Below are 27388 nucleotides of genomic sequence, written 5' to 3'. Positions count from 1 at the left end.
CAGGATCTTGAAAGAAAAGATGGGATTTGTTTGGTGTGTAAAGTGGGGAGAAGTCATTCCCAGCAAACAATAACACAAACACAACATACAAAGGAAGAGAATCTTAAATAACTTTGATATTAAAAAGCTATAAATAGTCCCATATAATAACAGAATAAACAAGATACACAGGAATTACTGGAAAAAGGTGAGAAGAAATGATCAAAGAGTGGGAGGAAAAGCTGACCATATTGTCACCAAGGCCAGAGGAGGCCACAGGATCACTGGAGTGATGGGCAGCATGCAGACCTCTGAGAGGTCCTATGGATTCACAGCCTAGAGATTCCTGGGTGACTAGATCAAGAGTTATTCTCAGTAGAGCAGTGAAAGTGGACACCCCGTTCACAGTGATCTGGAAACTCCCCACTGTGACTCCTCTGATAAACAATTGCCACACATTCTGAACTGGCTTCTTACACACAGGAATGAAACCTGGATCGCCTAAGGAAAATAGAGGAAACATAGCAAAAGATGTTTTTATGATCACCATCCCTCTAGAAACCTTTAGTTACACACCTTTTTTTACTCTCTTTGGAAACCCCATGTTTTCTCTTGCATGGGGCTTCTCTGGTGGCTCAGACGGTAAAGTGTCTGCCTGCAATGCGGGAGACGCAGGTTCGATTCCTGGGTTGGGAAGATCCCCTGGAGAAGGAAATGGCAATCCACTCCAGAACTCTTGCCTGGAAAATCCCATGGATGGAGGAGCCTAATAGGCTACAGTCTATGGGGTCGCAAAGAGTCGGACATGACTGAGCAACTTCGCTTGTCTTGCTTGGTTCTTCAACAGAGGATTTGGTTTGAAGATAATTCCATAGTTTGGGGTTAAAAGGTGACTTCCAAGAAATTAGTAGCTAAAATAAAAATGCTTGGCATTATAGAAACAGGCAAATAAATGAAATTTTTCTTATGTTAAAGAAAATGTACCAATGGAATGGAGCATTTGTCAAGCATCATTTCCAGTGTTCTATAGGACTCTGCAAAAAAAAAACTGATATCCCATGAGTCATTGAAGAAGGGTTATTTCTTAAGGAAACAAGAGAAATTAATTTTAAACTTTATCAAAGTCTTATCAAAATTTTTAATTTTATCCATGCTTCTTGGCCGTAGAACACTATGTTGCCTTAATCTGGTTGGCTACAATCTTGTGTCCAGATCCTAAAGGCCACCTTGTTTTCAGACCACTATGTTCTCACACAGTTCTGTTCTGAAGACCTGTGGCTTCTTGGATGGAAATTATGAACTAGTACCTACCAGATATCAGTTATACCTGCCACTTTGTGACAACTGAGCTCGGTGATAACGATTTTTGTACTTTTCTGTATGTTTCCAAGAAATAAAAATTTTATTTTAGCTTTTTTAAGTTATCTTTTTGCTTTCCTATTTTTGCTCTGGTCTCCTCAATGGTAAGGATCCTAGAAAATTCCATCCCATACGCTTCATGACCCTATTATCTTTTATTACTACTTTAACTATAAGCCCCTCTGGTGGTAATATAATTTGATAACATAATTTTTTCAAAAGAACTTGGCCAATTAATATTTTGATCAAGAAACTGACCTATTCTAAAACAAATAACAGTCGGGTCTCTGTTTTGGGTGATGTACTACTGGGTTGTTTTACAAGTTTGTATGCATTTTGGGGTTTTTTTCCTTCAAAATTTAAGGAAATAGTACTACCCTTGTACTTTTTAATCCATAATTCACTTCCACTCTATAATATCACTGTACTAGCTGGAATAAAAAATAGGCACAGCAACTTAAATTTCTCCACAATAGGATATAGTTGGATCAAGCAACTGTCTATTTGTTTTTTGGTGAAACTGAGTTTGCCCAAAGAGTTTTCTGCTAAATTAATCACAGCTCTCCTTTACATTGCTGGTATATCCATCCTCAACTACCCTGTTACTCTTCCTCATTCCCTTGCCTAGAATCTTTTCAACCTTGCCATGTGGAACGCATCTCCTATCTATGCTAACCCACTCGGCTATGGCCTCAAACTTTTCAATAAATACATTTTCTACCTTTTTTAAAAGTTATAACTGAGGCTGCCTTCTTGTCAGAGCAACACTTCCCTTGCAGCCCTCCTGAGCAAAGCATTCAGATGCAGTACTTCCCTGGATCGCAGTGACCAGGGATAGATTTGCATTATCTCAGTGCCCCAATGTCACTTTCAAATCATGCTGCATCTACCTTCTTGCAGTCTGAATATCTCTTCTTTTGTCCTTCCTTATGGTTATTATATACAGACTCGTTGGGCATTCCTCCATATTCATGATAGCCTTTGGCATGTCATTCAGGCTTCCCTTCTACTTTGCATTCTGGCAAAATTTTAAGTGATTTTCATGTATAGACAGGGAACCATTCCAACAGTGATCTTCACAGTTCTTCGACTCCTTCACCTTCACTGACCTTCACCCTGATACAACGTTAGCCATGCCCTACATATCCTCGTCATCCAAGTCTGCTCTGTGTTAATAATTCAATAAGCTGAGACACAAACATCTCATCTTCTTAACTTTCTAGTCTCCTAGATCCCACATTCTTAGTTAACCATTAGATTGATTCCCAAAAGATCTCAAGTGGAGTGATCTCTCAAGTTTTTCCTAATCTATTACCTCTTCTTGCCCTCACTTTTTTCCCCTAGTAATCTGAATCACATGGTTGGTTATTTTAATGACTCAGGTTCCAACATCCACCATCCTGGCCATGCCCCAAACCATAATCCATTCAACTGTGCAGTAAAACCTACTGGTTAATTAATTAAATCTGAATTCCCAACGCTATCTTTCACCTCTTCTGTGATCCTAGCCTTTATTACTTAAATTCACTGTAACATGGGTACTGTGCTAAGCCACTTCAGTCATGTTTGACTCTGTGGGACGTCATGGACTGTAGCCCACCAGGCTCCTCTGTCCATGAGATTCTCCAGGCAAGAATACTGTAGTGGGTTGCCATTTCCTCCTCCAAGGGATCTTCCCAACCCAGGGATTGAACCCAGGGCTCTTACACTGCAGGCAGATTCTTTACTGTCTGAGCCACCAGGGAAGCCTCTGAAATAACAGAAGTATCCCATCAGGTCATGTGTGTGTGTGTGTGTGTGTGCTTTTGTGCTTATCGCTCAGTCATGTCCTACTCTTGTGACCCCATATACTGTAGCCTGCCAGGCTTCTCTGTCCATAGGATTCTCCAGGCAAGAATACTGAAGTGGGCTGCCACTTCCTTCTCTAGGGGATCTTCCTGACCCAGGAATCGAACCCAGGTCTCCTGTACTGCAGGCAGACTTTACTGATGGAGCTATGAGGGAAGCCCCATTAGGTCATATGTAAGTTTAAATATGTTAATATAGCTAAAGCACTTTGAAAAGTGCCCAGGACATAGGATTTACTCAATAAATGCTAACTTTTTAAAAGAGGCTGTACCATGTACTCATTGTGAATGTGAACCCTGGTCTAGACCATCACACGCTAACACTGACCTTAGGTCCTTAATTTCTCTGTGCATCATCAATGAATTGGGGATAACTGTCTTATCCCCTTATCAACCTCATAGGGTGGTAATGAGAATTAAGAGAGGTAATTCATATAAAACAATTAGAATACTTAGCTCATAGTAGGCCTTCAATGACTGTTAAGTGTTGTTACTGTTATTCTCTATGTTTACAAGCTCAGGCTGCTGATAACTGCTGGAGTAAATCATATAACCAGGCAGACTGGAGACACTACCTATTCGTGGACTTCAAATCTAGCTGTCCCTCAGAGCCCCTGTCTGTCTCTGAATCTTCTCAAGATGATTTTAGAAGATCAACTAGGATTTTGAAGTTCTCAAAATGCAAATTTGCTTCAACTTTCAATCATCCCTACAAAAATATCCATATATGATCCTACACTTGTTTCATTCCTTCTGACTTACAGGGTTAAATTCTCCTTCCATCTATTACTGCCTTCAACTTTTATGCTTGTCAACACATCCTCTCCCACCTTTATTGGGTCCATGCTTACTTAGTTATTTCATCCCTCCTGTAAACTTTCAATCCAGCTCTCACTGCTAATAAAACTAATACTATTGATTTCCATCTATTCTTTTCTCAACTTGTTCTGAACTCAAGCAGGGATAAGTGGGTTTAAATATTGGGCTCTTTATCACCTTTCTTTCCCTTCTTTGCCAATTTTCTGTCCTGATCATTCCATAATGGTTCTTGGCAAATACTGTGCCTCACTTCTACCATTAACTATATTATCTGTGACCCCATGGACTGTAGCCTGCCAAGTGCCTCTGGAATTCTCCAGGTCAGAATACTGGAGTGGGTAGCCGTTCCCTTCTCCAGGGCATCTTCCCAACCCAGGGACTGAATCCAGGTCTCCCACATTGCAGGTGGATTCTTTACCATATGAGTCACCAGGGAAGCCCAAGAATACTGGAGTGGGTAGCCTATCCCTTCTCCAGTGGATCAGCTGAACCCAGCAATAGAATCAAGGTCTCCTGCATTGTAGAAAGATTCTTTACCAGCTTAGCTAAGAGGGAAGACCCTTTCTGAATATATCAATAACTGTATCTTCAGTATTATCATTTGGGACATTGTTATGTCTCAGTTCTCTCACTGACATGAGCATTCATCATGAATGAAACATAATGAAAGAAACATTACTAGTCAGATCGACAGTGAGGTGTCAAAGACATTTGTGTTCTTAGAGCTATCTCTTGACCTCAAATAATATGATCACAAAACAATGTGTAACTCCATGTAGAATAGGATCTCTGTTGTTTCAGAATTTCAGCTGATGCCTCAGAGATGAAAATACTTAATAGACAAGTACCCAGCCTGACTCTTCTCTTTCCTTAACAAAGCATATACATTGCCTGAAAGCTACCCAGAAGTGCCCCTTGTCTTCTTGTGAGAGGATCTTGCATCTTAGACTTATGCCTTCTACCTCCTGCTGTTTAAAGGAATTGATTAGCTAATTCACACAGGGATTAAAGGTAATGATGCTGAATATGTTGTCTACTGTTGTTGTTGTGTTTGAGACCCCATGGACTATAGCCTGCCAGGATCCTCTGTCCATGGGATTTCCTAGGCAAGAATATCAGAATGGGTTGCATTTCCATCTCCAGGAGATCTTCCCAATCCAGGGATTGAACCTGCATGTCCTGCACTGGCAGGTAGATTCTTTACCACTGAGCCATCAGGGAAGCCCATGTTGTCTACTAGATACCTTCAAATAAATAGAACTTCAAAGATATGATTTCAGCCATCATCCAGGAAAATGTTCTTGAAATAGGACCTTTCTCAGCTGCCTTCAAAACTATAACATAAAGAGAAAGTGTGGTGTTGAAGGCAGCCAGATCTGAGTTTGAAATTTATCTCCATGCTATCTAGTTGTAAAACCTGGTTTGATTTGGGACATATGAAGCCTTTAAAATTGTTAGTTTACCCTATGCATTTTCATTTTATATAGAATTTCCCCTTTAAAATACATAATATATTTTAGCAATATAAAAATCAGTTACTAAAAATTTTTACAGCTTGCAGAATAATTATTTTAAATAGTTTTTTAATGCAAAGAAGAACTAGTGAATAACTGAGATGGAGATAAAAGTTTCCTTTCTTATTTTGAATCTGAAATTATTATAAATCAGAATTATGACAAGTATATAAGCCATTCATTTATTAGTCAATCGACATTACTTATGAACCTACTTTGGTATTGGGGATGTTAAAACAACATGATTGCTCTCTTTTATAAGTTCATCTACTTTAGGCCAAAGTAGATGTAACCATAACACCAGTGGTAAATGTTATATTGAAACACAGAGGGGGAAAAAAGAAACAACTCTGCCTTGGAAGGTTAGGGAAAGCTCAACGATAATTCTGACATTATTTCAATAACAGCTGACAGAGAAGTTGCTTGTGAGATGGCTATACAATTAAGAATGTAAGCAAAATAAATAGAATCATTTTAGTGATGTGAGTTCAATAGTAATACAGAAGATCATAAGCCAACTTATGAATATAGAGCATAAATACAAATAATTAATAGAAGTAAAACAAAATTATATTATCTTAATGTGCATATTCAAAAGCAGAGACATTACTTTGCCGACTAAGGTCTGTCTAGTCAAGACTATGGTTTTTCCTGTGGTCATGTATGGATGTGAGAGTTGGACTATGAAGAAGGCTGAGCACCGAAGAATTGATGCTTTTGAACTGTGGTGTTGGAGAAGACTCTTGAGAGTCCCTTGAACTGCAAGGAGATCCACCCAGTCCATTCTGAATGAGATCAGCCCTGGGATTTCTTTGGAAGGAATGATGCTAAAGCTGAAACTCCAGTACTTTGGCCACCTCATGTGAAGAGTTGACTCACTGGGAAAAGACTGATGCTGGGAGGGATTGGGGGCAGCAACTGGTTCCAAATAGGAAAAGGAGTATGTCAGGTTATATATTGTCACCCTGCTTATTTAACTTATATGCAGAGTACATCACGAGAAATGCTGGGCTGGAGGAAGCACAAGCTGGAATTAAGATTGTCAGGAGAAATATTAATGACCTCAGATATGCAGAGGACATCACCCTTATGGCAAAAAGTGAAGAAGAACTAAAGAGCCTCTTGATGAAAGTGTAAGAGGAGAGTGAAAAAGTTGGCTTAAAGCTCAACATTCAGAAAACGAAGATCATGGCATCCAGTCCCATCACTTCATGGCAAATAGATGGAGAAACAGTGGAAACAGTGGCTGACTTTAATTTTGGGGACTCCAAAATCACTGCAGATGGTGATTGCAGCCATGAAATTAAAAGATGCTTACTCCTTGGAAGAAAAGTTATGACCAACCTAGATAGCATATTAAAAAGCAGAGACATTGCTTTGTCAACAAAGGTCCGTCTAGTCAAGGCTATGGTTTTTTCAGTGGTCATGTATGGATGTGAGAGTTGGACTATAATGAAAGTTCAGTGCTGAAGAGTTGACGTTTTTGAGCTGAAGACTCTTGAGAGTCCCTTGGACTGCAGGGAGATCCAACCAGTCCATCCTAAAGGAGACCAGTCCTGGGTGTTCATTGGCAGGACTGATGTTGAAGCTGAAGCTCCAATATTTTGGTCACCTCATGGAAGAGTTGACTCATTTGAAAAGACCCTAATGTTGGGAAAGATTGAAGGCAGGAGGAGAAGGGGACAACCAAGGATGAGACGGTTGGATAGCATCACCGACTCAATAGACATGAGTTTGGGTAAACTCTGGGAGTTGGTAACGGACAGGGAGGCCTGGCGTGCTGCAGTTCATGGGGTCGCAAAGAGTAGGACATGACTGAGCGACTGAACTGACTGAACTGCATGATCACAGTTCATTTCAAATGGATATTAGAACAGAAATTCGCCTGCAATGCCTGAGACCTGGGTTCAATCCCTGGATTGGGCAGATCCCCTGGAGGAGGGCATGGCAACCCACTCCAGTATTCTTGCCTGGAGAATCCCCAGGGACAGAGGAGCCTGGTGGGCTACAGTCCATGAGGTCACAAATAGTCAGACACAACTGAGCCACTAAGCACAGCACATGTATGGCAAAACCAATACAATATTGTAAAGTAATCAACCTCCAATTAAAATAGATTTTAAAAAGGTAAATGGAAAACTAAATCCAAATAAATTTAAGGAAAAAAAAATTAAAATTCAACTCATTAGCGAGACAAACTAATAAACATCTGGAAAACATAACTTTTCTCAAAACTAAGAAAGATTATATCATTTTGGCAAATCTTTCAGTATAATAATAGCTAATTAAGACATGCAGTTTATTTATTTTAGGTCCAATGGATAGTCACAGATTAAGATAAAGATAAAGATAAATTAAAGATAAATTCTTCCCCCTTCCTCCTTTCTCCACACCTTCCTTCCATTTTCTCATCCTTTATTTTACTGTCTGTTTTGATATTGTGGATAACATAACTCACTTTTTGACTGAAATACTTCCATCTGTCAAGGCTTACAGTAGATAGAAACAGTAATTGACAAGACTATTGGTTACACAGGAAACTTGCCACTTTATACTACAATTCTTAAAATCATGCTCAACACATCAAAATGAAACATTTTATATACACTTAAAAATAAACGATTGCAATTCCTCTTTTTTTGTGTGACTATAATAAAAACACATACTACTGAGAACACTTTCTGTGTCTTTTAAAATATTTATCTAATTTATTCTGCATAGAATCTTAAGGTCATAGATAATTTCTTGTGTTGGACTATGCATGCTGTGCTCAATCACTTCAGTTCTGGCCGACTGTTTGTGACCCCATGGACTGTAGCTTGCCAGGCTCCTCTGTCCACTGGATTTCCCAGTCAAGAATACTGGAGTGGGTTGCCATTTCCTTCTCCAGGGGATCTTCCCAACCCAGGGTTTGAACCCCTATCTCCTGTGTTTCCCACACTGCAGGAGGAGTCTTTACTGCTGAGCCACCAGGGAATATTGGACTCTACCTTAACTTAAACTCAAAAGTTGACAAATACTCATGTTCTTAAAAGTGACCTTGACCAAATTAGCTACATTAGACAATGATTGAGTATCTTAACCACTGACTTAGTGAAGAGTTCATTTTAAGGAAACGTTTGAAAGTATAGTTTCTCTCCCTATGTTCCTACTTTTAATACAAAGTGTGTTTGATTATGGGGTTCGCTGGTGGCTCAGAGGTTAAATCATCTGCCTGCAATGCAGGAGACCCGGGTTCGATCCCTGTGTTTGATTGTTGGATACAAAGGCTGGGGAAAGAGGTATGGAGGAAGAGTAAAGGAGAAAAGAGAAGGGAAGAAAGGAGATGAACTTTACCAAAGCCTGAGGTTTTACAATTTGGCCACCAGATTCTTAGTTGAAAGACATCTGAAGTTTTCCAATCCAGAAGAGGGAGATAAATAGGGAGAGCAGGGCTTATCTACATATAGTTATTCTTCTGGTCTTGCAGAAGAGCTAGGATGAATCATGGGCTAACAAATTCCACTTCTTCATTGTGTATCAGTTATAACAGCATCTAACTTAGAACTGGTCTTAATCTAAAGTATCTATGAAAGTGAAGTGAAAGTCTACTGCTAAGTCGCATCTGACTCTGTAATCTCATGGACTGCAGTCCGCCAGAATCCTCTATCCATGGGATTTCCCAGGCAAGAATACTGGAATGGGTTGCCACTTCCTACGCTAGGGGATCTTCCCTACCCAGGGATCAAACTCATGTCTCCTGCTTGGCAGGCAGATTCTCTATCACTGAGCCACCAGGAAAGCCCATAAAGTATTTATGGTGTATCCTAAAAACAGAAGAATAGTCAAAATAAGAGGAATAAATCTTTAAATCTACAAGGCATTACAGACCCAGTTATTTCATCAGATCTAGTTAAAGCAATGGTATTAATTTCCTTGGATTTCTAGATTTGGGGTTTCATTACATGATTAATAAAATTAGTGATATCGAAAGGAATCACCCCAAACTCAGTCTTGTCTAATCAATGAAGAAATGGATAGAACTGATTGCAATTAACTTACCAGCAACATTAACTGTATACAAAACCAATAGAAATAAGTACATAGTAGTTAGCTGTAAATTATTTTCCATAAAAGATTTATATACAATGCAATTTAAAGTCTGGTGTGCTGGGGACAAGGATAAGTGGAGAAACATTTTACACTGAGGAAATGGGAATTAACTTTTGTGAAACATTTTGTCCTAATTATTTTCTGACTTGAATTTTCTCTTAAAACTGTATTGGATACCATTTCTAAGTAAAAAACAGACACACATATATGTACATGTTCTATATAATTATCTATAATATTTATCTATCCATGCATATAAAATTACTGGAAGAACATAAACCAAAATTTTAACAGTGGTTATCTTTGGGATGGTATAATATGAACAAATTTATTCTTCTGCTTTTATCCTTGTATTACCAGGTTTTGGTACTGAATATATTTTAAGATTGTGATTAGAGAATAGTCCCAATAAACATTAGTCAAATGTTATTTTTTTAAAAAAACAGTATTGAAAATTTTATATGAGTCTGAATTTGTATGTTTGTATACATACATATTGGGCTTCCCAATATGTATGTATATAGCTCAGTTGGTAAATCATCTGCCTGCAATGCAGGAGACCAGGGTTCGATTCCTGGGTCCGGAAGATCCCCTGGAGAAGGAAAAGGCAATCTACTCCAGTATTCTTGCCTGGAGAATCCCATGGACAGAGGAGCCTGACAGGCTACAGTCCATGGGATCACAGGAGTTGGACGTGACTTAGCGACTAAACCACCAAACATACATATACGTATAAATACACAATATACATATGTATATAATTTATTTTTTAATATCTAATGAGAACTATCTCTATTCCCTAACCCAATACATTAAAAACTTACCAATGTACTGGATGGAAGTAAATAGATCCTGAGTTTATAAAATAAAATGTAAAAGAAATAAGAGAGAGCCAAAGAAAATCAGGTGCTTCAATTTCAAAAACAGGACTAAAATAATATAATTAATTTAAATGTCTGAATGCTAGATTGGCTATCTGATTAAGGACATGATTATTTAAAGCCCATTAAAATAAAAGTTGAATCTTATGTGAGCAAGATTAACCAGAGCAGCAGGGTTTGCACAGTACAAAAATGAAGTCCAACCACAGGTGAAATAAGAGTGAAATTGATGAGCATAACCTTTGGGCCCCTCGTTTATGATAGGCCCTCTCCAAGACAAAGGCAGGGACCCTGGCAATGTGCTCACATGGTTGTGTTTTTTGGTGAAATCTGATAAAAATAAAACAATCAGTTAATTCCACTGATTCTCTATATTCTGCCTTATCCTTTATCATGCCCGGGTTGGGTGGCACGAGAGTGGCTATAGACATGTTCGGATCAAGCTAGAAAGAAGGCAGTCATATATTTAAGTTTAGTTGGATATATTTGCATATATTGGAGAAGGAAATGGCAATCCACTCCAGTATTATTGCCTGGAGACGTCCAAGGACAGAGGTGCCCTGGCAGGCTACATTCCATGAGGTTGCAAAGAGTTGGACATGACTGACTAACACTTTCACTTTCATATATTTAAGTTTAGTTGGATATATTTACATATATAGTTGTGGATTATTTTTTTTCTGGTACTTCCAAGTATACTTAAAATTTGTTAGTGATCCCAATATAGGAATAACTTTCAGGAATGTTCCTACAACTCACTGTGCAGATTCACCAGGCATCACAAATAAAGACGCAGATCTAGAGACTGCAAGGCAACACAAACTTCCTAAGGTCTGTGGCTCTGAAAGTATGTGGGTAGTGGACAAGAAACAGGGTTTCAAAAGGGGTATAAACTGCCAGAAACTGCACCATGGAAAATCATTGTAAAATTCACATGTGTGATAAATGGAGAATTTGATTCTCCTCATTTACCTTATAAATGGAAGCTCTCCCGCTTCAAAACTGAGCTCAGTAATGCAGCATGAGCAAATAGAAATACATCATTTAACTTGTTTTGTAGTAATAAGAGATTTAGGTCAACATTCCTAGAGAAAAGAGTGAATAAAATTTTCCTTCTCTCTCTAGAAAATATAACAAAATGACTGTCAAAAGAAGCAATGAAAGAGTATGAGGCCAAAATACAGAGAACACATATTATAGAGCAGTCAGGCAGTTAGTAAAACTACTGTTCTGTTTTGAGATTTTGAATTCTGGTATTGTACACATTAACACCTGAAATGTGTACGAAATGATTTTTGCTCACTAAAAAAGTATTCCTCTTCTTGTATTTGTAACTGTACACTATCTTTTTTTGCATCTGTAACTATTACTTTTAACTTACATATACTATTGGCCCTGAAGAAGTCTTCATACAAACCCAAGGATTTCCTGAAATGAAACACTCTTTGCACTCCCTGGTACTTTCCCTGCACTTACAAACACCATTCACCTTCAGAGACACAACAAACCCATGTATCACAGAAAACACAGGAGAATCGAGACCCATCATCTAAAGACTCATGTTGCTCCAGAGATGTGGCTGTCATCAACAAGTAAACACCTCATGAAACTGTATGAAGTGAAATGAAAGTGTCAGTCACTTAGTTGTGTCCCACTATTTGTGACCCCATGGACCACAGCCTGCCAGGCTTCTCTGTCCGTGGAATTCTCCAGGCAAGAATACTGGAGCGGGTTGCCATTTCCTTCTCCAGGGGATCTTCCCAAACCAGGGATCGAATTCAGGTCTCCTGCATTGCAGGGAGGTTCTTTACCATTTGACCCATACTATCTTCTTAAACGTGGATCCCCAAATTGTATAAGCTTCAAGCCCCACAACACATAAATCCACCCCTGTTCACATGTACAGGAGAGATTTATAGGATATTTGCTAAAGAGAAAAAAAAATTTTTTTTAAATAGTATACTGAAAAGAAAAAATTATAAATAATTAAAGCAGCTAGGCACTTTTCTACTTAAGAAGTCTTTAATTTAGTTTTATTTTTGCTTCTATCCATATTTTTGCCTCTGTTTCTTAGATGTGGGTGGTTTGATAATGGCAAGGACACAAGAGTGGAAAAGGGACTCATTTTGGGGACACAACAAGATATTTTCTTTCACCACTTCATCTGTCTCTTCAAAGAGTTCTGATAATGGATAATTTTATCCCTTTCACATATTACAGGATAATAAAAACTATAATGTTAAGAGGAAGGAAATAAAAGGTAAAAGTTAATAGCTAATTCATTCTTCATGGTAGTTCAGTCCTTGGCCTTTTCTGAACAGAGACTGCCAACAGTAACAAATTATATTATGATTTTGTGATGTAGACAGTTCACTTGGGACCAGGAACAAATGACCAAACTTCAAGACCTGCCTCTTAAACCGCAAATCCAAAGATCATAGGTCAAATCTTTATTCACTACATAATCTTCCGGAAAGAATGTATCTGCCAAGTGTCCAGGGAAAAATGAATACCAAACAATGGCATTTGAGTCACCAGCAAGATAACTGCTACTTTATAGAATATCGTGAGGATAAACAGGATAAAAGTGCTTTGTGCTACTCACAGGAAGGCACCATAGAAATGTACACGACGTTCTGGCTTGCTTTGCCCTTTCATGCACAGGACCTGATGCTTTCTAAGGCCCACCTGACTTCACATCCCAGGATGTCTGGCTCTAGGTGAGTGATCACACCATCGTGATTATCTGGGTCATGAAGATCTTTTTTGTACAGTTCTTCTGTGTAGTCTTGCCACCTCTTCTTAATATCTTCTGCTTCTGTTAGGTCCATACCATTTCTGTATGGTAACAAAAGCTAGTGGAGGTGAAGGAATTCCAGTGGAGCTATTTCAAATCCTGAAAGATGATGCTGTGAAAGTGGTACACTCAATATGCAGCAAATTTGGAAAACTTACCAGTGGCCACAGGACTGGAAAAGGTCAGTTTTCATTCCAATCCCAAAGAAAGGCAATGCCAAAGGAATGCTCAAACTACCACACAATTGCACTTATCTCACACGCTAGTAAAGTAATGCTCAAAATTCTCCAGGCCAGGCTTCAGCAATACGTGAACCGTGAACTTCCAGATGTTCAAGCTGGTTTTAGAAAAGGCAGAGGAACCAGAGATCAAATTGCCAACATCCGCTGAATCATCGAAAAAGCAAGAGAGTTCCAGAGAAACATCTATTTCTGTTTTATTGACTATGCCAAAGCCTTTGACTCTGGATCACAATAAACTGTGGAAAATTCTTCAAGAGATGGGAATACCAGGCCACCGGACCTGCCTCTTGAGAAATCTGGATGCAGGTCAGGAAGCAACAGTTAGAACTGGACATGCAACAACAGACTGGATCCAAATAGGAAAAGGAGTGCATCAAGGCTGTATATTGTCACCCTGCTTGTTTAACTTCTATGCAGAGTACATCATGAGAAATGCTGGACTGGAAGAAACACAAGCTGGAATCAAGATTGCTGGGAGAAATATCAATAACCTCAGATATGCAGATGACACCACCCTTATGGCAGAAAGTGAAGAGAAACTAAAAAGCCTCTTGATGAAAGTGAAAGTGGAGAGTGAAAAAATTGGCTTAAAGCTAAACATTCAGAAAACTAAGATCATGGCATCTGGTCCCATCACTTCAGGAGAAACAGATGGGGAAACAGTGTCAGACTTTAACTTTTTGGGCTTCAAAATTACTGCAGATGGTGACTGCAGCCATGAAATTAAAAGACACTTACTCTGGAGAAGGAAATAGCAATCCACTCCAGTACTATTGCCTGGAAAATCCCATGGACAGAGGAGCCTGGTAGGCTACAGTGCATGGGGTTGCAAAGACTTGGACACGACTGAGCAACTTCACTCACTCACTCACTCACTCACTACTCCTTGGAAGAAAAGTTATGACCAACCTAGGTAGCATATTGAAAAGCAGAGACATTACTTTGCCAAAAAAGGTCCATCTTAGTCAAGGCTATGGTTTTTCCAGTGGTCATGTATAGATGTGAGGGTTGGACTGTGAAGAAGGCTGAGAGCCGAAGAATTGATGCTTTTGAACTGTGGTGTTGGAGAAGACTCTTGAGAGTCCCTTGGACTACAAGGAGATCCAACCAGTCCATTCTGAAGGAGATCAGTCCTGGGTGTTCTTTGGAAGGAATGATGCTAAAGCTGAAACTCCAATACTCTGGCCACCTCATGCAAAGAGTTGACTCATTGGAAAAGACACTGATTCTGGGAGGCACTGGGGGCAGGAGGAAAAGGGGACAACAGAGGATGAGATGGCTGGATGGCATTACCGACTCGATGGACATGAGTTTGAGTGAACTCCGGGAGTTGGTGATGGACAGGGAGGCCTGGCGTGCTGCAATTGATGGGGTCGCAAAGAGTTGGACATGACTGAGCGACTGAACTGAACTGAACTGATGCAGGACCTAGTTTTTCTCTATCTTTGTACATGAACTCACTTAGAATCAGTTTCTTATAATACTAAGCCATTTCAGAGAGAGGTTAAAAAGAGAGTGCAATGAATTGTGGGTAACTCAAGGAGCAGTACATAATCATAATGCTGGTGTTTTCAAGAAGGATAACTGGATGGTCATAAATCTAGAGAGAGAGGGAGAGACAGAGATAGAGATCAACCTAGAAACTGAGAACGAACAAAATTAATGTTTTGAAGTGAAAGAACTGGTTTTATAAGGATCAAGAGGTCTAAAATGAGCCCAAGAGAATTTCTTACAAGGGTATGTTTTAATATCACCCTTGAGTTTCCCAACCATTGCATGTTGTACACCTTTGTCTAAGGACAATGCCTTATGAGATGACTCCCCAAAAGCACTTTCCAAACACATCATGTATGTGAAGACACATCACACACACAGACATATACAGAGGCAGGTACACACCGAAACACAGCAATTCATCTGTTATTTCCTCACCTCAAATTAAAAGCAAGCAATCACATAAAAAATGATGGGGGGGGAGGGGAGTTGCTCAGTTATGTCTGACTTTGCGACCCCATGGACTATACAGTCCATGGAATTCTCCAGGCCAGAATACTGGAGTGGGTAACCATTCACTTCTTCAGAGGATCTTCCCAACCCAGGGAATGAACCCAGGTCTCCCACCCTGCAGGCAGATTTTTTACCATCTGAGCAACCAGGGAAGCAGTCACATATTAAATATTTAACATATGTAAGGCATAGATCTTCCCACTTATGATACTGGAAACAAAGAGTTGAAAGCAATAAATGATTTGGAGGCGTTACTATATTTCTTAATTTATGCATTCTTTCATCTTCTAAGATTTGTCTTATAAAGATGTTGTACATGTCAACAGACTACCACTTAATTTCTGGCATATCAAATTTAACTTTTAAAATGAAGATATTTTCCTTCTGTATACAAATAAGATTTCATGCAATTTTAAAGGCAAAGTAGCTGAAACCATTTGTTTCTCTAAAAAATGTAGTAATTAAAAGTAAAGTTTTGTCAATATTAATTAGAGTATGGTGCCTTTTTAAAGGATCATAAATAACTGAAAGTCATTCTCAGTATTGATAAGATAATTTTAACTGCCCGTTAAAGGAAAAACATTAAAAATCTATTATATACGATGACATGAAAGATATTTCCACAAAACATGTATTTAATTAAGTGTATAATTTTAATTAAGCATATATTTTTTTCATTTTAGTTATAATTTGAATATGTATAAACTATTAAATTCCATAACTAAAATAAAATGTGGAAAAAGTGAGTGTCAGTGACTCAGTCATGTCTGATTCTTTGTGATGCCATGGAGTGTAGCCCCCCAGGTTCCTTTGTCCATTGAATTTTCCCGGCAAGAATACTGGAGTGGGTAGCCATTCTCTTCTCCAGGGCATCTTCCCAACCCAGGGACTGAACCTAGGTCTCCTGCATTGCAGGTAGATTCTTTACCGTCTGAGCCACCAGGGAAGCCCAAAATAAAATATGCCTAATTTTAATATACTGAGTTGTAAATATATTTTGTATTTATTTATCCTTTTATTGGCATATTAAATTTTTTAAAAGGGTAATATTTTCAGGAAACTATTTCAGGAAAGTAATATAATCAGGAAACTATTAATGTCTATAATTTTATATAATAACCTATATTTCTAAATATTAATTTTTCTCAATAGACCTTGAGTTTTACATTTGTATCTATAACTTTGCTGACCTCTAGGAAGATCCTTAAAAATCTGGCAACACTTCAAAGGCAGTATCTTATAATAACTCCAACAATAGTCCTTTGCATATATCTACCAGTAGGTGGAGCAGACAACATAATTTATTATCCAAGAACAAGGACAAGGGAATGAAAATCTGTTTATTCGGAATAAAACAAATTTGCAAAGGAGATTTTCTTCAAAGGAAATATGTCCTATATGTGTTAGATTCAGTTTGACTGGTTACTGAATCAAAATAAATAACTTTATTAAATAATCAATCTTTGCAGAAAGATAAATTAAATTTACAAATGTAAGCAGTGTTTGCATTTTACTTACTCAAATCAACTAAAATTAGCTTTCTTTTCATAAAACTTTTACAGAGATAGAGATTTTTTTGATGTGTTCATTTAATAAGGGCACTAAATCCAATCCTGTGTTACAGGTGATGAGGTGCATAACAAACAGTATTTTCTGGGAAATATAATTGACTAATCCTATTATGTCTGTAGCAACAAATTAACCTTATTACTACTAGTAAATGGTGATTGATTATTTATGCAAATAAGTTACCATGTTCAGTTTTCTCATTGAAATAAACATACACAAAAGGTGCTTTAGTATGACTTGAACTTTTTAATTAATAAAACCCTGAGGGGTCTATTAATTCACTCATTGTAATATTAGTTATTTACCTGAATAATTCCTATTAGTGTTAATACATTTGCTTACATAAAGATGTGATAATTATTACCATTAAAAATCAGTAATAGATTTTGGAACTATTTTAAGATGTATATTAGATTTGTAGTAGAAATATGCTTAAAACTGACTTTAAAACTATGCTGCCAGTATGAATACATCAGTATATCAGCATAATTATCTTAAAATTAATACATTAAGTAACACATGACTTCATTTATTATCTATACATGAATTCACAAATACAATTTTAGTTTACAAAATTCTTCACATTTTCTGAAGCATGGTCTGAATGTTTTATTTCAACTCATCTAAATTAAGCTATAGAATTATGAAATTAATATGAAAATTAGTATTCTAGAAATTACATTAATGTCATTCCTAAATTCTTGAAATCACTAATAAAATATTGTCTTTCTCCTGGCTAAAAATACGATCAGAAGACCTCAACAAAACTTCTCTTATCCTCCTATACGTCTTATAAAAGTTATTTAGGTTTGAATATTTTTCAGTAAATTTTCAAATATCTGAACAAATTGAGAGTTAAAATTCACACAAGCCTTTAAAAATAATTTATATTTTGCTTTTATTTTGTACTTAAATGTGTATTTAATATAATTTGAAAACAAAACTCTGAAAAAAGGCAATGCAATTAATCTATAAACATTTGACTTTGGAATATTTTTATTTCTGCAGCTTCACTTCTTCCCAATAGCCAAGTAATCTTGAAAAACATCATTAACAATACTTGAAAGTGAAATATTATGCCTTTCATTCTCTGAGTCTTGCTTAGGTTTGGAAAAGTATGTAAACATTTTTATTAAAATAAAATAGTAAATGGAATCAACAAAATCATAAACATAAGATGTTAATTTCAGTGAGACTACCTACATAAGCTGAATCAGAAAGTTGGCAATTTCCTTCTACCCCTTCCAAAGAGACTGAAATTGGAGGGAATTCTTGTAGTTAAGGGGTATATACTATACATTTATATGACCTGATCCTAGTCCTAGCATTGTATCAGAATGATTGTAGGTACAAAAAAATACATTATTTGGAGTAACTGATGAATTTTAAAGTTAAGATATTTATATTCACTATATTTAGTAAATAGTGTTGCATATTTTTGTGAAGGTGAAGCTGATTTATAATTGTACCTGTAATATCAGTTTTACAATTCAACTTTTTAATTCATGATGAAAAGCACCTATTTAAAGCTAAGGAAAGCAAATTTGGTGGATATAAGGAATAAAACACTTAAAATTTCCAGTACCATCCTGTTGAAAGTGAAAGTCGCTCAGTCATGTTCAACACTTTGCAACCCCATGGACTATACAGTCCATGGAATTCTCCAGGCCAGAATACTGGAGTAGGTAGCCTTCTCCAGTTGGTACAACTAATCCCCTAACCAGAGTAAACAGATGAGACCAGGATGATGCCACTATTCTGTCAGGGAAGAAAGAAAAGGAAAGAAGAGAGAGAGAAAAGAGAAGGAAAGAAAGGAAGCTGGAAGCTTGCCTTAGGATCAAAAGTGGGTCTAACAAAAGTGTGTCTATAGTTTCAGAGGACTGTCCTTTTATTTTCAGTTCAGTTCAGTTCAGTTCAGTCGCTGAGTTGTGTCCGACTCCCCACAACCCCATGAATCACAGCACGCCAGGCCTCCCTGTCCATCACCAACTCCTGGAGTTCACCCAAACTCATGTGCATCGAGTCAGTGATGCCATCCAGCCATCTCAGCCTCTGTCGTCCCCTTCTCCTCCTGCCCCCAATCCCTCCCAGCATCAGGGTCTTTTCCAATGAGTCAACTCTTCGCATGAGGTGGCCAAAGTACTGGAGTTTCAGTCTCAGCATCAGTCCTTCCAATAAACACCCAGGACTGGTCTCCTTTAGGATGGACTGGTTGGATCTCCTTGCAGTCCAAGGGACTCTCAAGAGTCTTCTCCAACACCACAGTTCAAAAGCATCAATTCTTCGGCGCTCAGCTTTCTTCACAGTCCAACTCTCACATCCATACATGACCACTGGAAAAACCATAACCTTGACTAGACGGACCTTTGTTGGCAAAGTAATGTCTCTGCTTTTGAATATGCTATTTAGGTTGGTCATAACTTTCCTTCCAAGGAGTAAGCATCTTTTAATTTCATGGCTGCAGTCACCATCTGCAGTGATTTTGGAGCCTAAAAAAATATAGTCACCCACTCTTTCCCCTGTTTCCCCATCTATTTCCCATGAAGTAACTTGTGATCAAATATTAAAGATCAGTATGACAAAATATATTAACTTGCAAGATTCAAATGAAAATTCCTGACATGTTTACATTATTCCTCTCTTAGGGAGGTGATTTAAAAACATCGTTTCCCTGTATTGCCCTCAGGTCAGTGAAGCCAGGTATGAAATGTAGAGGTAGGTGGCATAATTATGAAGATTTCTAACTAATTTTCTTCAATAATTAAAGGAAAGCAAAGAAAGGAAATGAGAAAATGAGAGTTTCCACAGCTAAGACAAACAGAAGGAAGTCAAAGTGTAGAGTCTTAGTTTATCCTTGACAGCTTAAATTCTAATACGATTGTTATCATTTACTGAATGTTCTCTAAGGGCCTGGAAACATTTTAAACATATTAAATTTAACCCTCACAATGTTCTTTCAAGGTGTAGAGTGAAACAGAGGCTCAGACAATTCTAGGTAACCTCCCAGTGATTCTTCTTTGAGGCTATGGTACCGTAGAAAGAGTGTGGGCATTTACATCAGACAAAGCTGAGCGGGCAGCCAAGCTCTCAGGGTAAGAATCATTTCATTGGATGCCAGGAAGTTCTAGGGACAAGTGATCACTAAACTGAAGTTTATACACACAGATATTACTAGCAGTCAGCATGGGATAAACAAAGAGAAAAATGAGATACAGCATTGTTGGCTTGTATTGTTAACATAAACACAACAGTAATTTCTTTGAAAATTCATAAAGGTCCATGAGTCAAGTTACCTGGTCAAGTTTGTGAAATGATTTGTTAAACCAGGCACTTAATTTAAAACTGAAAAGAAATAAATACTTTTAAAAGTAACATGTATAAAATATCTACCATATTCTCTGACACATGGTAGGCACACCATGGATATATGCTATTGTATTATTTTTATTAGTAAAACAGCTAAGCCTTTCTGGTCTTTCCAATTTATTACATTTTATACCCAATGACTAAACAACTCTGGATAAAACAGAATTAACAGATGCTTCAATTAAATCCCACTTCATCATTTTTAAAATTGCTTTCTCTATCACACTACTAATCATAAGTATAAACCACACAGAACTCAGATTAAGAAAGTTTATAAGTATAAAGGGAGTTCTAAATTTTCAAAAGAAAAAGACTGTCACCAAGAATGAGCACTAGGTTTAAAGAATTACAGGATATATTTATAGCTGCCCTTCAGTCAGTTCAGTTCAGTCACTCAATCGTGTCCGACTCTTTGCAACCCCATGAATTGCAGCACGCTAGGCCTCCCTGTCCATCACCAACTCCCGGAGTTCACTCAAACTCACATCCATTGAGTCAGTGATGCCATCCAGCCATCTTATCCCCTCGTGTCCCCTTCTCCTCCTGACCCCAATCCCTCCCAGCATCAGAGTCTTTTCCAATGAGTCAACTCTTTGCAGGAGGTGGCCAAAGTATTGGAGTTTCAGCTTTAGCATCATTCCTTCCAAAGAACACCCAGGACTGATCTCCTTCAGGATGGACTGGTTGGATCTCCTTGCAGTCCAAGGGACTCTCAGGAGTCTTCTCCAACACCACAGTTCAAAAGCATCAATTCTTTGGCGCTCAGCTTTCTTCACAGTCCAACTCTTGCATCCATATATGACCACTGGAAAAACCATAGCCTTGATTAAACAGACCTTTTTTGGCAAAGTAATGTCTCTGCTTTTCAATATGCTATCTAGGTTGGTCATAACTTTTCTTCCAAGGGGTAAGAATCTTTTAATTTCATGGATGCAGTTACCGTCTGCAGTGATTTTGGAGCCCAAAAAGATAAAGTCTGTCACTGTTTTCACTGTTTCCCCATCTATTTGCCATGAAGTGATGGGACCAGATGCCATGATCTTAGTTTTCTGAATGTTGAGCTTTAAGCCAACTTTTCATTCTCCTCTTTCACTTTCATCAAGAGACTTCTTAGTTCCTCTTCACTTTCTGCCATAAGGATGGTGTCATCTGCATATCTGAGGTTATTGATATTTCTCCCAGCAATCTTGATTCCAGCTTGTGCTTCCTCCAGCCCAGCATTTCTCATGATGTACTCTGCATATAAGTTAAATAAGCAGGGTGACAATATACAGCCTTGACGTACTCCTTTTCCTATTTGGAACCAGTCCGTTGTTCCATGCCCAGTTCTAACTGTTGCTTCCTAACCTGCATACAGGTTTCTCAAGAGGCAGGTCAGGTGGTCTGGTATTCCCATCTCTTTCAGAATTTTCCACAGTTTATTGTGATCCACAGAGTCAAAGGCTTTGGCATAGTCAAGAAAGCAGAAATAGATGTTTTTCTGGAACTCTCTTGCTTTTTCCATGATCCAGCCAATGTTGGCAATTTGATCTCCAGTTCCTCTGCCTCTTCTAAAACAATCTTGAACATCTGGAAGTTCACGGTTTGCGTATTGCTGAAGCCTGGCTTGGAGAATTTTGAGCATTACTTTGCTAGCATATGAGATGAGTGGAATTGTATGGCAGTTTGAGCATTCTTTGGCATTGCCTTTCTTTGGGATTGGAATGAAAACTGAACATTTCCATCCTATGGCCACTGCTGAGTTTTCCAAATTTGCTGGCATATTGAGTGCAGCACTTTCACAGCATCATCTTTCAGGATTTGAAATAGTTCCACTGGAATTCCATCAGGTCCACTAGCTTTGTTCATAGTGATACTTTCTAAGGCCCACTTGACTTCACATTCCACGATGTCTGGCTCTAGGTGAATGATCACACCATCGTGACTATCTTGGTTGTGAAGGTCTTTTTTGTACCGTTCTTCTGTGTATTCTTGCCACCTCTTCTTACTATCTTCTGCTTCTGTTAGGTCCAGACCATTTCTGTGCTTTATCGAGCCCATCTTTGCATGAAATGTTCCCTTGGTATCTCTAATTTTCCTGAAGAGATCTCTAGTCTTTCCCATTCTGTTGTTTTCCTCTATTTCTTTGCATTGATCGCTGAGGAAGGCTTTCTTATCTCTTCTTGCTCTTCTTTGGAACTCTGCAGTCAGATGCTTATATCTTTCCTTTTCTCCTTTGCTTTTTGCTTCTCTTCTTTTCACAGCTATTGTAAGGCCTCCCCAGACAGCCAGTTTGCTTTTTTGCATTTCTTTTCCACGGGGATGGTCTTGATCCCTGTCTCCTGTACAATGTCACAAACCTCATTCCATAGTTCATCAGGCACTCTATCTCTCAGATCTAGTCCCTTAAATCTATTTCTCACCTCCACTGTATAATCATAAGGGATTTGATTTAGGTCATACCTGAATGGTCTAGTGGTTTTCCCTACTTTCTTCAATTTAAGTCTGAATTTGGCAATAAGGAGTTCATGATCTGAGCCACAGTCAGCTCCCAGTAAGTTTTTGCTGACTGTATAGAGCTTCTCCATCTTTGGCTGCAAAGAATATATTCAATCTGATTTCGGTAGCTGCCCTTAGTCTCAACAAAATTGAAATTATCATTAGTAATTAACATTTGAAAAAAAAGTTTTGCTAAAAAGATGTGGAATTCTGTATCTTTAAAATGTAGCCCACTAATCACACAACTAAAATGTTTGCATTGCTATGGATTTTATAATAAAAATTGAAAATACTTTTACTTTTTAGTTTTCAAATTATCTTTAAATTAGTACCTGGGTATTTAGAGTGGAAAGACCTCAGTCTGAACACCAGAGCTATTACTACTAATTTTGTGTCTATGGCCAGTCACAAAATTATCTGAGTTTCAGTTTCCTTGCCTGTTAAACGAAGACAATTCAGCTATTCAAATTAAAGTAAATATTAAGATAGTAATCATTACTGAAAGTATTGTTATTTAGACTACCAAATAGAAGCCAGAAGTACAAGAGACCTGTGTTCCAAATGTAAACAGCCAGCTCAGTATTTACTATGGTTTTGAACTTAGATACCTCTAAGGAAGACATTCAGTCTTAAATTCACTCTCTCCCACTGGGATAGGACTGGCTCTCCCTGTCTGAAGAGATTTGCATATGCAACTCAGCAAGAACCCTAAAATTGGGCTTGAAGTCTAGGAGAAAGAATAAAACCCAAGAAATTGCTAGATTCCAGCCTCAAGCTCCCATTGGGCTTTCCCTATGGCTCAGCAGTAAAGAATCTGCCTGCAGTGCAGGAGATGCTGGAGACTTGGATTTGATCCCTATCAGGAAGATGCCCAGGAGAAGGAAATTTCAACCCACTCCACTATTCTTGCCTGAAAAATCCCATGGATAGAGGAACCCGGTAGGTTACAGTCCATGGGGTTGCAAAAGAGTCAGATATGACTGAATGAGCACAGCTTTAAGCTTAAGTAACAAAACACTTTTCAACCCCTAAATTCATGCTTTTTTAAACAGCAACAATCTTATTCTTTGTGAGCAAAATATTCTACATGCAGCGTATATTTTCTTAGTAACCATGAGATCTGAGGCACTGAAACCTACCCACATATCAGAAAAGAAACATCTTAATATTCCAAATTCCACATGTACATCTCTATACGAATATACAACTGCTCATGCAGTTTGGTTAAAAGCTATACCTGAAAACTTGCATCAGAATTTAGAAAGGATGGTTTTAATCTCAACATTGGCTCAGTTCACAGAGACAACATGAAAGCGATTTCAACTTAATAACTTCTTAGTTCTTGATCAATTCACAACACAACCGTGAGCCACTCAGTCTGCGTTTGGAAACGGATGTTATGCCCTTGGTGGTGGACTTGGACCGTTCTACCAGCCTGGCCCAGCTGCCTCCATGAAGCTGCTGTCACAGGGCAGCCGGGGTGCCTGCGTGCACCTATAGAGCAGCACAGAATTGAACTTGAAGTAGTGTCTTTGCGGTATCTTTTCAACGAGTCATGTCCCATTCAGCCTGCTAGTTTATCTCTGTCAGGCTGGGGGCCCCAGTGGCTTCCGCGAGCTGTCAGGGACAGGTAGACCAACCTGCTTTGTGCTGAGGAGGTAATGCATCTTTCGAGCCTGGTAATCTCTTTCTTTCTCCTCCCTTTCGAGGTCTGCCTTCTTCTCTTCCCTTTCTTTCATCTCTGCAAACTCTTCCAGGGCCTCCCTGCAGCGAAAGTTTGCAGTTATTTGTGATACGAAAGATACGCTAACCTTTTAATTCTTTCACTGATGAGAATCAAGTCAGTTTTTGAGGGGCAACCTTCCTCCACATTCATCAAAATCAGTGGAGTAATCGATCTTACCAGCACATTCTAAATGAATCTTTGCAATCCTTAAAAATCATTTAAATGATCTTTCAGTGGTGAAATTTTGAAAATCAAATATCTACATATTAAAATCAGTTCAGTAGCTAACGGACTATATTAAATGCAAAGTAAGTTAATTAGTGTGCTATCATTTTCCTTGGCTGAAGATTAACCATTTTAGACTTAAGAAAACATCTAAACTACTGATTTCCTTTAAATTTGGTATTTACAAAGTTCTAGTTGTTTATTTTACATACTTATGGGCTAATTTTAAAAATATGATAGAGTTTTAAACATATACTTAATTTAGTCTAAATTTACTTCAGTTAAATAGTTCAAATATTATTAATAATAATACATGTACTATCTTGTCTTTGAAAGGCTGACATTTTATTCAGTTATACCAATAATTAGAATAGAAGTCAAACTGTGTACATAAAAGTTCACAGCATTCTAAGTGTAACAAATCCCATTAAAATAATGAAACTTTTTATCATTTATATACATGTATATAAGAAATTTAAACACAGAATTAGCTCTTAAAATATACTATGTGAAAAATACCTACTAAATAGAATAATAATATCAAACTATGGGAGAATAATCCTTTATATTTCAAAGAACAAGTTTAACACTCACATTAAAATAATGTTTTGAAATTGTACTTTATTTTTTTTTAAATATGTAACATACTGTCTAGTTCTGTAAGTAAAATTTTAAGTAAATCTTCTAGGCACATGCCTCAAAGATAGCAGGGAAAGTAGAGAAGAGAATTCCAAAAATTAAAAAAAAAAAATGAGTCCTGTTCCTACTGCAATGACTAGAAATATTTTTGTTGCAATTTTCTGTTAAAGGCTACTAATACAATACTTCATACAAGGTTACTTATGAAACACACTGACGTTTAAAAATCACCATGCCCTGCTATTGCAGCAGAGCTATTTTTTCCAACATAAGATTAAATTGCAAAATAAATGAATTACTTGGAGTGGCATGGCCCTCATTTTGCCACCCTTCTCTTGAAAATTGCTTATTAATATGAAAAAAGGAGTCAGAAAATAGCCTGTTTTACTTTATGCATAGTATTTGGGGGGCTTCTGTACCCACAGAGCGAGGCTGGCTGCACATTTAGATTGTGCTGGCAAGCTGGTACAATGACCTTTCTGACCTGCATCTCAAGGCTATTATTAATCGCTAAGTAACCTGGTAAAGCCAAACAAATTTGTTTCCATTGAAAGGATCTCTATCTGTGTCTGAGAATTTGTTCTGTACCAAACAAACCTCATTAACTGTGTCCATTTTTGACAAAGAACCAGGAGTTAGAGGGATTGGTGACCTTTCTTTGTCCTTAGGTACACATTTCAAGGCAGTTACATATGAATAACTGAGAATTTTTACCAGGAAAAATAACAATCAGGTGTTACATTAAAAAATGAGAACATCATTAACTTTCATCTTTACTTTTGATATTATGTTAAAAATAAATATCTCTTCTATAATTTCTCTTATAAGTCTTTAAGAGAATTTAAAATAGCCAATGAACTGCCACTATTAGGATAATTACTCAAATATGCATGATCCAATTTTATGTTACCCCAAAGATAAGCACAGCAATATTCTGAATGATTACAAAATTAAAAAAACATCTATAAAAAAGTTTGTGTTCTGTAAGTAATTTAATGAATATGAAGAGATCTAACATAAAAAGAAAAAGCCCAATAAAATTAAACACATACACACACAGGTAAGGTACAAAGAAGTAAATAGGACTTGGATACAAAATCAGCAGTGGAAATTATTTAAAGAAGTAAAAACAGTTCATCTTCAGGTTATGGAAACATAAAATTAAAACAATCTGTGTATACTCGAGAAGCTTGACAAGGAGAGTTAAAACTGAGAGGAACGTAAGAGAATGTTAGTTTGCAGTATATAAACACAGAGTAAATCCAGAAGGAACTGGAAAACCCTACAAAAAAACCCAAGAAATTTGAAAAATCCTAGAAAAAGTAATTGAGGGTAATCTCAAATCACAAAATTAATTTAATAAATCCATACAATTACTGAAAAAAATCAATCTTATGCTGATTTATTGCTCTACTTGAACAAGTACAGTCGTATTGAAAACCTCCATTATATTCATGTTAAATATTCTTTGTTAAATAACTAAGTAGGAAGAGCTGATTAAATTATTTATCCTTGATACACAGGTTTTTTGTTATAGCAATAGAGATGAAGATATGGCTCGGTGTAAAGGATGCAATAGAAAATTATGATCCCATTAAAGATCAAAAGCTGGAAACAACTGTAGCTAGGGTTCCTACAAAAATATAAAATTCACCTATTTTTCCAATCCAGCAGTTTTTAACATGCTTTTTAAACAATTACAAATTTTTCCAAATAGCTTCAGACTGTTATGAATATGTTTTTACGTTTCAGGTATATAGTCTGATCTCTATCTGAAAAAAAATCCTGTGATATATACGGGATAGGTATAACTAATTGCCCTGTTGTTGAAATATGGAAATACGTAAA

General features: G+C 37.5%; 1 protein-coding gene across 1 annotated transcript in view; it reads right to left on the bottom strand.

The window, feature by feature from the left end:
- The window catches only part of SPATA17 (spermatogenesis associated 17), a 236439-nt gene that overhangs the window by 101464 nt on the left and 107587 nt on the right, over positions 1 to 27388 (bottom strand). The window contains exon 6 of the mRNA XM_068986427.1: positions 24591 to 24714. Coding sequence (XP_068842528.1) covers positions 24591 to 24714 — 124 coding nt within the window. The remainder of the gene's footprint in view (positions 1 to 24590; positions 24715 to 27388) is intronic.

This window comes from Capricornis sumatraensis, chromosome 14, assembly GCF_032405125.1.
Source record: "Capricornis sumatraensis isolate serow.1 chromosome 14, serow.2, whole genome shotgun sequence".
NCBI lineage: Eukaryota > Metazoa > Chordata > Mammalia > Artiodactyla > Bovidae > Capricornis > Capricornis sumatraensis.
Note: the sequence above shows the minus strand (reverse complement) of the source record. Positions and strands in the feature narration are given on the sequence as shown.